Source organism: Tachypleus tridentatus, chromosome 6 (genome assembly GCF_004210375.1).
Source record: "Tachypleus tridentatus isolate NWPU-2018 chromosome 6, ASM421037v1, whole genome shotgun sequence".
NCBI classification, from domain to species: Eukaryota; Metazoa; Arthropoda; class Merostomata; order Xiphosura; family Limulidae; genus Tachypleus; species Tachypleus tridentatus.
Window position 1 is genome coordinate 83,584,204 of NC_134830.1, and position 13,383 is coordinate 83,597,586.

Here is a 13,383-nt window from a genome sequence, read left to right on the forward strand (position 1 = left end):
TAGGTCCAGTGATACATTCTATTTTTAAATTTTGTATTAAATTTTATTTTTCCAGCCAGTTTTGACAATTTGAATTTACTTTTAACTCTTTAAGAATGCAAATATATTTGTATGGATATCACCCAGACTGCAAAAAGATTGGTAAAATGTGTGGTTTTTAAAATTAGTTTTTACATATGCTAACAAGATATTTTTAGTGTGTGTTACATATAATAGAGTTGATGTACTTACCACTGTTTAATGGTTTTTTTTCAGGTATGATAAATCCAAAAGCAATCCTCCAGGAATAGACTTACTTTGCACTCAGGACACCATGTTGTTACATATTTTCTACATTGTTTGTCTTGATTAGTACTTGTGCATACATGGTGTACACATTGCTTTTTTTTTCATGTGCCTCAGACAGGAGGCACATGTGCTGGGGAATGTCTTTTCTTAACATTTAAGGGGGAGTAGTTTTTCTAAATTTTGGTTGTCATTCATGGGATTTTATAGTTTGTACCATCTATTTCAAGCAGTTGGCTAGTTACTTTCCCACTGAAGTTTTTTAGAGCTAATACATTGTTTTCTGTTTTTATAAATTATATGGATTTATTATAACAATTCCAGTCATGTGAAAAAAAAGTTTTTTGTTCCATTTTACAGATTTCCTTATGCATTCCACTGTAGTTGTTTGCAGGTCTGCTTTGTCAATTTAATGGTTCATTAGTTTTATGACTAATTTTGTCACTGTTTTCCATATTTCCTCTATGAAAAGTAGTGTGCATGTACACATCACATTTTTCATACTATCTAAGTGCCAATATACTTACACATTTCTTTTTGTCACTTTCACCATGCAACAATTTTTGCTCAAAACTTTGGAAATGTTTCATATTTTTTCACTGTTCCAAAAGATCCAGTTTTCTTTTTATGTAAATAACATAAATTAAAGTTTGTATAAAAGTTATCTGTATAAAAAAGATAGTTCTTATCTTCAGATGGTGTTATAAATTTCTTTACAACTGCTCCAGAGGAACCATAGTATGTATTATTATATCCAACATAATTTTATACCAAACTAATGTCTTTTTGATGGTTTATACTGTTTGAAAGATTGCCAACCTTTGAACTGCAATAAAGCCTCATGTGTAACAAGTTTTTGAAAAGGATTGAAAAACATTGAAAATTTGTTTTTATGATTAATACATACATCTCTAATTTTCTCTGCAAAGAGACTCTCAACCACTCATTCATTTTTGCATGATCACTTATTGATGAGTCTTGTACTTAGAGTTAAAGAAGATTGATTTCAATAAAGTTTTACTAGTTCAAATGAATAACAAGTAATTTTAAAATAAGCATATAAGTTGTATATTAAATAAGCTAGTGTTTTGTTGTTGTTTTTTTTCCTTATTTAGGAAGAGTTGGAAAAGAAAATATCTACTGTGGAAGAAGAATGGATGAAAAAAATTGAGAATCTCAGGGCAGATTACCACAGAACTCTTGAAGAAAAGGTACATTGAAAAACACTTTTCTCTTTATTTGCTTTTATCTTATATTCTACATTCAGAAATTTTCATCTAATGATATGTTACTAATTCAGCAGCAGTTTTCTGTAGTTATTGGAATGAACTGAAATATTTTATATCTTATTTTTGATCTGTTTGTTCAAATTATTGCAGATAAATTATCAAATGGTAAATACAATACATTACTTGAAGGATCAGTTTCTTAATTTGATGAAGTACATAAAATATAATTTAGAATTATTATATAAATCTTTGTAGAGTAATGTATATTTCTATTTTAAAAATTTGGAAATATGAGTTTTTAATTTCAAAAGTTAATATTTTGCAAGAAAGTTTTTTTTAAGCAGTTATTTCTTGTATACTTGTGCAATGATCTTGAAATTAGTACAGGTAAGTATTTCATAACACTGCCTCAATGAGCATTAAAATTACTTAAAAACATTTGATATAATTTGACCAGTGTTTCACACACTCAATATATTTATAATAATTGTGGAAACAGTGAGTAAAATGTATATTAAATGCAAAGTTTCCTCTATTACTAGCAGTGGTAGATTAAATTGAGGGGCTTTACTTCAACCAGTCATCTAATAACACACCAACAGTATGCATGTAAAAGTGTTGGCATTATCATTTGTTTTGTTTTTCAACTGTAGTGTGGTGAATACACCTAGGTCACAAATTTCACATTACACATGTAGAAATCAAAGTTTTAGATATTGAAAGCTACTTTTGCATGTGACAAGTTAAACAAAATATTATTTATCAGTGGGATCTGTATGAAAACTCAAGATAGTATGTGAATCTGGTATTCTCTGTAGTTGGAAGCATTGAAGATGAAAAACCCACTCTTCAGAAGTGATGTTTATTATCTTGGTATATGCTGTTTATCTGATACACAATAATTCATTAGACATTTTGCCAGTGACCTAGCTTTTTAAGTACAGATGTTGAATATTAACTAAAACACTAGGATGAATCTTAGGAAAAAAAAGGGTATCAGTAGATGTATAGCTGCTCAGAAATGTCTTTTTAGACTGAATCCTTAAATAATGGAACATGCAAAGCTGGAGGAAGGAGATCTTTACAAATTGTTTGGCAAAAAAATCAAGAAGGCTTGATGGGAAGTTGAAGTTAAAGAAATTGAAACGAAATAACCTTCACAGCAGTAGGCAAACAATAATTTATAAACATAAGGAAAAGTTTTACTGATGATAGACCATGCTACATGATTTGACAGAATATTGGTCTACTTAAGAATACAAACCAGTGCTCTGTTGAAACGTAATGTGTTTCATCATCATTAAAATTTTTCCTTATGTTTATAAATCATCGTTTGCCTACTTCTTATAAAATTAGCATAATGTGCTTCCTAACTGAAGTAATTTTTCATAGATTTGAATTATAAATCTAAGTCAAATAATATAATTGTTAAAAAAAAGCATAAAAACAAACCAAAGGTTACAGAATATAAAAAAAGAATGACTTGAATGTCTCATATTATTATTTATTTAAAAAAATTGACGTACCTTGGAATGCTAGGAATAGCAATAATACATTCTAAAATTGGCAGGTGAAATGTATAATGAATGACCAGCAAAAATATAAACTGTACACTCATTTTTCTGATGCCATAAATAATGAAAATATGTTTTAATTAGTATTTATATATTTGAATTACCTCTAAATAAATCAAAGATAAGATTTTACATTTTATTAAACAAAACTAATAATGAACATAGTTTATACTTTTAATGGTAAATAAAAACTTCATTATTCACTGTGCATTTTTAAAAACACTATAGGATCACATTGTATAGTACGTGTATATATATCACAGTTTTGTTATGTTTTATTACTATAATTGATAAACTAACAGAAGAAGACACAGAACAAAGCTTTGTGTTTCAGACTATCACTTTAAATACCAAATTACAAATTACAAGGTTGAAATTAAATACAAGCGTTTCAAATTCAACACAGAATTTAATTAGAGTATATATATACATAAATATTATTGTGTCACAATTGTTATGCTATGAAAACATGGTTAGTTAAATAGTTCTTAATATGGCATATGTTTGACCAACATGCAGTTGTGCATGGGTTGAAAATGAAAATTTGGGTATTATATATTATGTAAACTCCAAATACAACTCTCAAGCGTAAGGTTTCAATTTGTATATTTGTTAATTACTTTTGAAATTATTTTATTCTAAGACTTAAATTAAAAATAGTATGCATATGTATGGAAATGTCACTTAATGAATGGTATCATTTGTTTGGTATCTGTAACTAACAATGAACTGCTCATCATAAAGGATTTAGGAAGCAAAATAAAGTTGACAAGTAGTTACTGACTGTCAGCCATTGAATTCAAGGCTAGTATGTGTATATTTTCCTTAAAATTTTTCCTATTTCATTATTCTAGTTGATTAACTAGCAAAAGATGCATGAAACAGTCTTATGTTTGACTATCACTTTTTAAATACCAAATTACACATAAGGCTGAAATTAAATATAGGAATCTCCAATACAACACAGTATGGGATAGTAATTAAATTTCTAGTAAAATTTTTGATATGGAAATTAAACATTTATTATATTGGCAAATAAAAAATATTCTGAATTTTAAACTTATGAAAGTATTTCTGTTTTAACAACTTTATTTTTTGAAAAATTAACTCTTTACTTACAGAATGATGAGGTTAAAAAAATAGTTGAAGAGAAAGAGTTAGAATTCCAAAAGGAACTTGAAAAAAGAACAGAACAGGTGAAACTAGCTCTTGAAGAGAGAGATATTCAAAAAGTGGCAGCAGTAAGTGAAATGGACAGCCAGAATGATAAACTTCTTGAAGAGGTAGAAGAGATGAAATCTGTAAGTTTGAACATTAAGACAATTAGTTTTAATATATCAGTTTCAACCAGCTTAACTAGACAGTTTCATACTCAATGAAATTGTATATCTTATTAAGGAATAGAATTGAAACTATTCCTTAAATGGATATTCATTGTAGAAATATGCTAGCTGAATATGAATTATCTCATTGTGCATCTGTTTGTTGAAAATGTGTGTATAGCCAGTTTTTAAATGAAGTTATACCATTTGATTTTTGTTGAGAGATCTTTATATCTCATATACGTTAAACATGTAGTGTTTGAATAACATATTTCATGATTAAGGTTCAGATTTGAGTCACCATCACAGAAAGTGGGACTTAACCATGTATGGCTTGATATCAATTTTGGGCATGATTATTTAACTATTGTGACCTGTAAATAATTGGAAATCATTTAATGTTTTTTACACAAAAAATTCTATCTTTAGAAGTTATCAAGAAGTAAAATAAAAAATCTTCTTTCTTTCTTCCATTAACTCTTTCTGGTTACTTTAACTCAGTGTTTGTCAGTCATTGAACTAATCTGTGAGATTTTGACAAACAACAATCTTACAGCATATTTGTACATAAATTGTAATGTTTTTTGCTGTACATGCATTTTAATGGTAAAAAACAATTTATGAAGGAAGCAAGCCATTCCCTGACATTGAAAAATGTTGAAAAACTACTGCTTTAAATCACCTTATAACTACCATGTAACCATCAAGTAACCATAAAAGTATACACAATACAAAATTCAATGTAGTAAATGTAGTTTCACAAAATTTATCAGTTTTAAGTAAAAATTGCAAGTCTTTTGTGCAAACAAAAACAACTGATTTTTTATTTAAGAATTTCTACCAAAGATTTGTCTGCGAATATGTGAAGGCAAATTATGACTTAGACTAACTAGTTTGAAATCAAGTTTATTATCTTGTTAATTAAAAATACTTTTTTAATCATACTGTTGTCGAAATTCACTTGAATAACATTTAAAACCTCCTAAATGAACATCAAGGATTTATTAGTAAAAATTTATATACATGTTTGTGGTACTTTCTCTATCCTAACTGTATATAGACTCTGTTTACTTAATTGATTTTGTAATCAGCAAACAAAAACAAACACAAAAGTCTAACCTCTCAGTGTGAATTCCTATACATGGTGAATGGACCTCCTAGGGAAGGTTTTGTTCTTTCAGTTTACCTCCTCTGGGATCTAAGCATCCACCCACACATTTGCCATATGTGGTGACTCATGAATGGGAGGAGAGGATCCTGATGGTTGAGAGGTCCAACTCTAATGTACCATTTTGGCCTTGAATTCCTGCAGATGGGCAGCCTTGGGGTGGCCCCCTAGGGTCATTCCGTTGGTCCACTTGGGCTAGGATCAACAAAGTACTAGTGTTGGATGTTCTCAACAGATGTTGTGAATGCTGTATCTGATGCTGTTGTTTGGGTATAGTGTTCACGAAACCGTTGCGTTGCTGCAATATCCTTGTTTTGCATTATAGTGCATCCCCTCATAGAACTCCATGGTGGGTGGGGTCAGTGGGCACCGAAATTTTCTTTTTTTCCTATTGATCATCCTAATACAAATTTAAATAAGATAGTGAAAAAACAGTCAATAGGTAAATGACCACATCTTGAAGTCTCTGATCAACAATGTTCAAGATCTGTACCACCAGTTGTACCTCATTTTCTCATCCTACATTCAGAGAAACCTTTAGGGCAAATGTCCCCCTTTTTTATTCAGAAGGGACTAGAGGGACTTGCTGGTTGCTGGCTCTCCAAAGTCAGTAAAGAAGTTTTTCTCTGGAGACATATTGGTTGAAACATCCACATCCCAACACTGAACTCCTCTTGAATTCAAAGACAATTGGGGATATATCTATTGAGGTTACACCTCATGCTACTTTGAATTCATCATGAGGAGTTATTGTTGAGAGGGATTTGAAGAACATCCCCGAATCAGAGATTCTCACTGGTTTTTCCACTCAAGAAGTTTCTGCAGTGAGGCTTATCTCCACTTGCAAAGATGGAATTACTATACCAAACAATATCCTCATTCTGACATTTACGTCACCATGTACACCAGCCATAATAAAGCCAGATTATCTTAATTGCTGGGTAGGCCATACATTCCAAACCCTCTCCAGTGTTTCCAGTGTCAGTGGTTCAATCATTCAAAGACATCATGTTCATTGACATATGCTTGTTATGGTAGCAAGATGCCTATGAGTGTGAAAATTCTTCTCATTGTGTCTGTTGCAATGCCTTTCACCCATCCTACTTTCTTTCTTGTTCTAAATGGTTAGAAGAAATAGAGGTGCAGCATTTGAAAACTATTCATAACATTACTTATCATGAAGCTTGTAAGTTGTTGTTTACAACTTCATCTCGGATGTATGCTGCTGTACTTCATTTCACTACTACAGTGGGAGTGCAGACGGATTTCTCTATGCCTCCAAAATAATCGTTCTCAAAACAAATGAAAAGTCTTTTGACCTCCATGGTTAAAAAAATTGATGAATCATCTTCAACACCCATCTCTGTCTCTTTCATGCATTCCAACAAATCTCAAGATCCACTTCCTTTAATTCTGGGTATGGATACATCTTCTTCTCCCACCTCAAGATGCAAAACGATCATTCCTTCACATCCTCAGTCGTTGGTAACCTCTTCCAATAGCAGACCTGCCCAGTCAACCCAGGGCAGGATCTGTGGAGGTTGATAGACCTCCCTCAAATAAAGACAGTAAAGAAAAAAGACGTGGTCGTAAACAGAATGGTTCTCCACCCAATCCGCCTACACATAAATAAAAGTGGCCACCTTGATGCAATGGAACTGTGAAGGTTTACGTTCTAATCTGGATGACATCAACACATTGATTACTTCCTTCCATCCTATGTCTTTTCTTACAGGAAATATTTCTGAAACCTGCCAATACAGTCACCTTTCAGTGGTGTTTTTTGTACAGAAATGACAGGCTGTGTGATGAAAGGGGGCAATATTGGTTGTTCAGCATGTGCCCACCCTGTCTTTGTCATTTGACACACCCTTGGAGGCCGTAGCCATCCTTGTTTCCTTGTGTGTGTTCTCTCTACCTGTTGCCTGGAGAGACATACGATTAATCAGATCTTGATGCTCTTATTAACAGTTGCTATCTCCCTTTTTAATCATGGGGGACTTTAATGGACATCATACGCTCTGGGGAAGTGCTGATATTAATAGGAGGGGTCACTCCATAGAGCATTATGCTCTATGTTTTTCTATAGTTCTTCTACATATTTTCATGCACCTAGTCATTTACTGCTGTTGATCTCTGAATTTGCTCCCCTTCTTTATACTTCCATTTTTCTTGGAAGGTTGACAATAATCCTCGAGGCAGTGATCATTTTCCTATAATTTTGAGAGAGATTGGTCGTGGTCAGTGCCTCCCAACCCATGTGCTCTGGTGGAAGCTGGATCAAGCAAACTGGGTCCTCTTTCACTGCTTTTGCAGAACTTGATCCTGCCATCATCTGTAAGCCATCAGAAGATGACTGTGTGGTTGCAATAACTGACTGTATTATACAAGCAACTGTTCAATGTATTCCTAAAAGCTCAACATGTTTTCCACAATATCCTCATTCATGATGGAATCTTGCCTGCCACATGGCATGGAAGGCTCAAAAACAGGCCTTGGATACTTTTCATCTCTATTGCTGGGATGGTAAGACATCAGTTCCAGAAGGTCTTGGATTGTGCCAGTTCCAAAGTCATGAGGGACAATAATCGAAAGGTCAGTGGGCAATATAATTCTGTCACCCTCTCGATCTTGCTCTTTGATGGCCAGGAAGTAGCTGACTCCCAGAGCATCGCTGATACTCTAGGTGAAAGCTTTTGCCAGGTATCTAGCACTTCTGCTTCTTTCTCCACCTTCTTAGCCATCAAGACTTGGACAGAGCAGTCACCTCTTTCCTTTTGAGCTGATTGTCTCTGTGACTATAATCGTCCTTTTACACTAGTGGAACTCAAACTGGCCCTTCGTTGGTCTGGCAGTACATTGGTTGGACCTGATGATTTCCACTATGAAATGCTTCACCATCTATCTCATGCTTCTTTTGCTGTTCTTCTGATTGTTTTTAACTGGATCTGGCAGGAGAATGTTTTTCCTAATTCCTGGTGCCTGGCTATTGTCCTACCTTTCTCTAAGCCTGGGAAGGATCCCATGATTCCTTCAAACTACCGTCCACTTTTTTTGACGTACTGTCTCTGCAATACCTTAGAGAGGATGGTTAATGCTCATCTCATTTGATTCCTCGAATCAAACAACCTTCTCTCACTCACCCAGTGTGGCTTCTAATGACACCTCTCCACCATGGACCACCTGATTCGACTTGCACACAGAATCCCCTCTACAGCTTCTCTGTTTACTGCTTAAGTATAAACCATTTCTCTTGCCCTGGATCATATAGAAGCTAAGCAGTACTCAAATTGCACTACTTATACTGACTTGATTAGTTCTTTACTGGTCCTGGAATTGCTTCACGTTAGTTCACGCCCTGTTCTCACTGATATTCAAAACTGACTAGCCCATTTCTCTTTAACATCTACTTCTATCCAGGTTTTCTGGATACCAGACCATATTGGTATTTACAGTAACGAGCTCACCAACACTGCAGCTAAATCTATCTACTCTGATACTATCACTGCTGTGCCTGTTCCATACATGGACTATAGTCCTATATTCAAGGCTCAGTGCTGTGCTCGTTGGCAGTCAACTTGGAGTGAGCAACATGAAAACAAGCTTTTCCAAATTTCACCGTCTATTGGACTTTGGCCATCCTGCTTCCTTAAGGATCATAAAGAGGAAGTTTTTCTAACTAGACTATGCATTGATCACAGTTTTTTAACTCAATCTTTTCTTTTATCTGGGACTAATGCTCCAGTGTGTTGTCTGTAACACTCAGGTCACAATAAACCATATTTTACTGTCTTACAACCATTGAGAATCATAAAGATGGCACCATTTTAAACATGCTCTGCCCCAAGGTTCATCTATAACATTAGAAAGTGTTATTGGTGATAATGACACTGTCAACCTTTGGAAATGTTTTGTTTTATAAAGACCATTAATCTTTTTAATGCTCTAAGTTTTTTTTAATTTATACATTAGACCTTTTTCAATGTGATTCCCTTTTAAGAATTAAAGTTCATCTGGTTCGTTTTGAAATTAGAAAATGACTGTAACATCAAATATTCAAAACTAGGACTGAAAAGGCGAACTTCAGGTGAGTGATGGTGGATTTTGAACTTACCTGTTAGTCTTCCTGGCGAGTTATGATAATTACAGTTATGCTACAGAAAGTCATTTATAACTTGTATTACTGTAGTTTTTCTCTTACAGCAGTAGACTAGATGTAAAAATTGGATTTAACCTGTTATGTTTTTAAATCAAAAATTAAACTTTGTTTTGTTTTACTTTAATTTCCTTTTATGAACTTTAATAATTTTACTTTAATTATAACTTTTTGACTAGATGTAAACATTGGTTTTAATGCTTTTTATGTTGTTTTTTTATTTGTTTTGTTTTACCTTAATTTTCTTTTATGAATTTTACTGAATTTACTCTTAATTTTAACTTTTTACCAGATGTTTGACACAGGTAGCCTAACTGCTTTGTGCTGTAAAACACCAAACCAACCAAAATCTAAATCACCTTCTTTCATTCTCATTTGAATGCATCTTATAACAGAAAATTACATTTATTTATCCAAACACCTTAATGTTATAACAGTTTACATATGTTTATTTTATTGCTCTTTGAACCATATTTAACTAATAATCCCCAGTATAAGGTGTAAGCCACATATTGAATGTGCTGCTCAAACTATGGTATTGAATGATGAATTACATAAGTTATTTGTAAACATACCAAAAGAAAAAGTTGGTTTTTTTTGTCTAATCTCATAAGTTTCTAATTTATTCATTTATATTACTTTTGTAACAATTAATAAGTATAAATTAGAAATATTTGATAATTATGCTTGTTCATGGATGAAATTTTTAAAAAAAAGGAAACTCAGCTGGGTATAGAAGACCTGTTCTTGAAAAAGGAAAAATTCAATGGGTAAACATTAAAAAGTGACATTACAAAGCAGTTCAAATACATCCTGATACTAGTACTACCTTTAAAAAAGTTTTGGTACTTAGTATTGGTGAATACTGGCAAAATGTCACTCCTATGCTTAATTTTTTTGTTGTTGTTTTTTTAATGTCAACTCACCAATGAATTTTAAGTCTACTCTTTTGTAATGATAGTACTGTTACATCAGACTTTCTAACTGTGGTATAAGTGATTTATAATAATTCTCTTAGCTGTTTTATTGCAATTTGTGATAGACACTTGAATGTACAGGTGAAGTAACTAAAAAAAAATATTGAGAATAAAATTGCAATTTACATCATTTGGTTAATTCAATATCTATTGCCGAAAAAACTAAAATTGACAATTTATAAATGAGAAGATGTGATGGATGGGTTTGCAAGTGGTTTTGATTTTGTGGTCTGTATATTTCTAGAGAAAGAAGAGAGAAAGCTTTAAAAATTAGGTTTTACCCTTGTGTAATGAGAAACTTTTGTTAAACCATGACATTTTAAAGGGGTGATGGAAAAATAAAAAAATGGGCAAGTCAGAGCTAACAAAGGTCCCTTTACACAGATAAGAGAAGATTCAGAATCTGTTGTATCCTTTTAAGATTAAGATATTAATCCTTCCCCACAAACACCTTCCACATTACCCAGACAGAATGTTCAATTCCTTGATTCATCAAATGCACTCGAAATATAATATTTATTAAAGATTTTTAGTTCCATCTGGGTTACCTGATGAATGCAAGTTAGGGACTCATGACTTGAAAGAAAGTGACTCCAATGACAAATTTGATACATACATACATTATGTACACACACACACACACACACACACACATTTATTTATACACTTTATCTCTGCTAATAAATAAGCCTTTAATAATAATTGCCACAGATTTTTTGATGCATTATACTGCATAACTTTGTTACCTGTACATGAAAACTGCATTTGAGACAATATTTGTGAATTAATTATAAAAGTTAATGTATTAAACTAAAAATCCTCAACTTCAGATTTGTTGTGTTTTTGCAGTTTTTAAATGTTATTTTTTCTTCCTTTTTAAGCAATATTTGCAATTTTGTAAATATTATTAGTTTGTTATATGCTAGAAAAAACTTGAACATCATGCTGAATATTATTGACAACTTTGTTTTAATAGTTTACTCATAAAGAAACATTTCAATAATACAAATAATATAAAGTTCCATGTTTTTATTTTTGATAGAAAAGAATGGAACTAGAGAGTCAAGTTACCTCACTGCAGGGTCAGCTTAAAGAACAGGCCAAATGTTACCAGGTAGAGCTAGAAAAAATCAAACAGAGTCACCTGGAGTGTATTGCTATTCTTAAGCTTGGAGATAACCAGCAGACAATAATTAAAAAACAACAAGCTATAAATGAAGAAAAAGGGGATATACCTAAAACTTGCATGGGTGGTGAAGTGAGTGACTTTTTGTTTTTTGCTCTTTATAAGTTTCCTTGAGTTTGAAATAATTTGTGTACTATAACCTTGTGTGCAAAACTTCACCAGTCTGAAGTAGTTATTAAGTGTTAAATGTTTGAATTGTTCTTATTCAGATACAGAATGCCCAGCATGGCCAAGCGTGTTAAGGCGTACAACTCATAATTTGAGGGTCGCGGGTTCGCATCGCCGTTGCGCCAAACATGCTCGCCCTTTCAGCCGTGGGGGCATTATAATGTGACGGTCAATCCCACTATTCGTAGGTAAACAAGTAGCCCAAGAGTTGGCGGTGGGTGGTGATGACTAGCTGCCTTCCCTCTAGCCTTACACTGCTAAATTAGGTACGACTAGCACAGATAGCCCTCGAGTAGCTTTGTGCGAAATTCCAAAACAAACAAACAAGATTGGAATGATTTTTTTTTCTTGCTTTAGAATACAATGTATAAAGTTTATTACAAATTCGGTGTGGCTTAAACAAGAGTATTAAAATTAGCAATACATATGTTAATTGTCAGTTGTTTCTTCTTCTTTTTTTATACATTTAAACTAGAAAAATTCGAACAGTAACATCTTTCTGAACCAAAAACTGCATAGGGCAGAAACCTGTTTAAGCTGGAAATATCAAAATTTTGCAGCATTATCTTAAGATTTCTCTTATAAAAGGCCCTCTGTATGGTGGAACCTGCATAACTCAGATAGAAAACTATCTTTCACCTACCTCATCTATCAACAAGTAGGATTAGAACCTGAGTAAGGTGGGAAAATGTTTTTCATTAAATATTAATTTCTTTTAATAATAGTAAATTCGTGTTTAATTAATAATTTGTTTAAACTTTCAAATGTTAGTTTAGTCTTTCTATCTCCATGTACAACATTAGTTCTACAGCCACCAGAAAATGGAATTATACAGTGTATAAAATGGAAATACAGAAAACTGATGCTTCAGCATATTATTGCAAACATGGATGACTGTAAGAGAGCATCTGAAATGACCATGTTATATGCAATTACATTTTTAAGTATTCAATCAAATATGTAAAAGATGAATGTGTAATAAAGTGCGTTTAAAACTGTGGATGTATTCTTGATAATGGCAGAGATTGTGGAGAAGTTGTTTTCTATGATGATTCTAGTGAGATCCAAACTATGACCAAGAAGACTGCAGATAAATGATTCTGTGAATGTGGAAGGTTTTGTGAACTTTGACAAGAATGTTTTAACAGAAACTGATGAAATTCATTTAAAATCTACAATAGAATCACAAGATGGTAACAGTGTGAGAGATTCAGAAGATGAACAAAATTGAAAAGATAGTGAGGAAATAGAAATTCCTACTTCATCGCAAGTGTTAAGTTATATTAATGCTATTAAATTGTATGCAAAAATTAAAGGG

General features: G+C 32.6%; 1 protein-coding gene across 1 annotated transcript in view; it reads left to right on the forward strand.

Annotated features, from left to right (window-relative positions):
- LOC143251655 (uncharacterized) overlaps window positions 1–13,383 on the forward strand; it is a 104,758-nt gene that overhangs the window by 47,646 nt on the left and 43,729 nt on the right. The window contains exons 10-12 of the mRNA XM_076502916.1: window positions 1,401–1,496; window positions 4,210–4,389; window positions 11,754–11,969. Of these exons, the coding sequence (XP_076359031.1) occupies window positions 1,401–1,496; window positions 4,210–4,389; window positions 11,754–11,969 (492 nt within the window). The remainder of the gene's footprint in view (window positions 1–1,400; window positions 1,497–4,209; window positions 4,390–11,753; window positions 11,970–13,383) is intronic.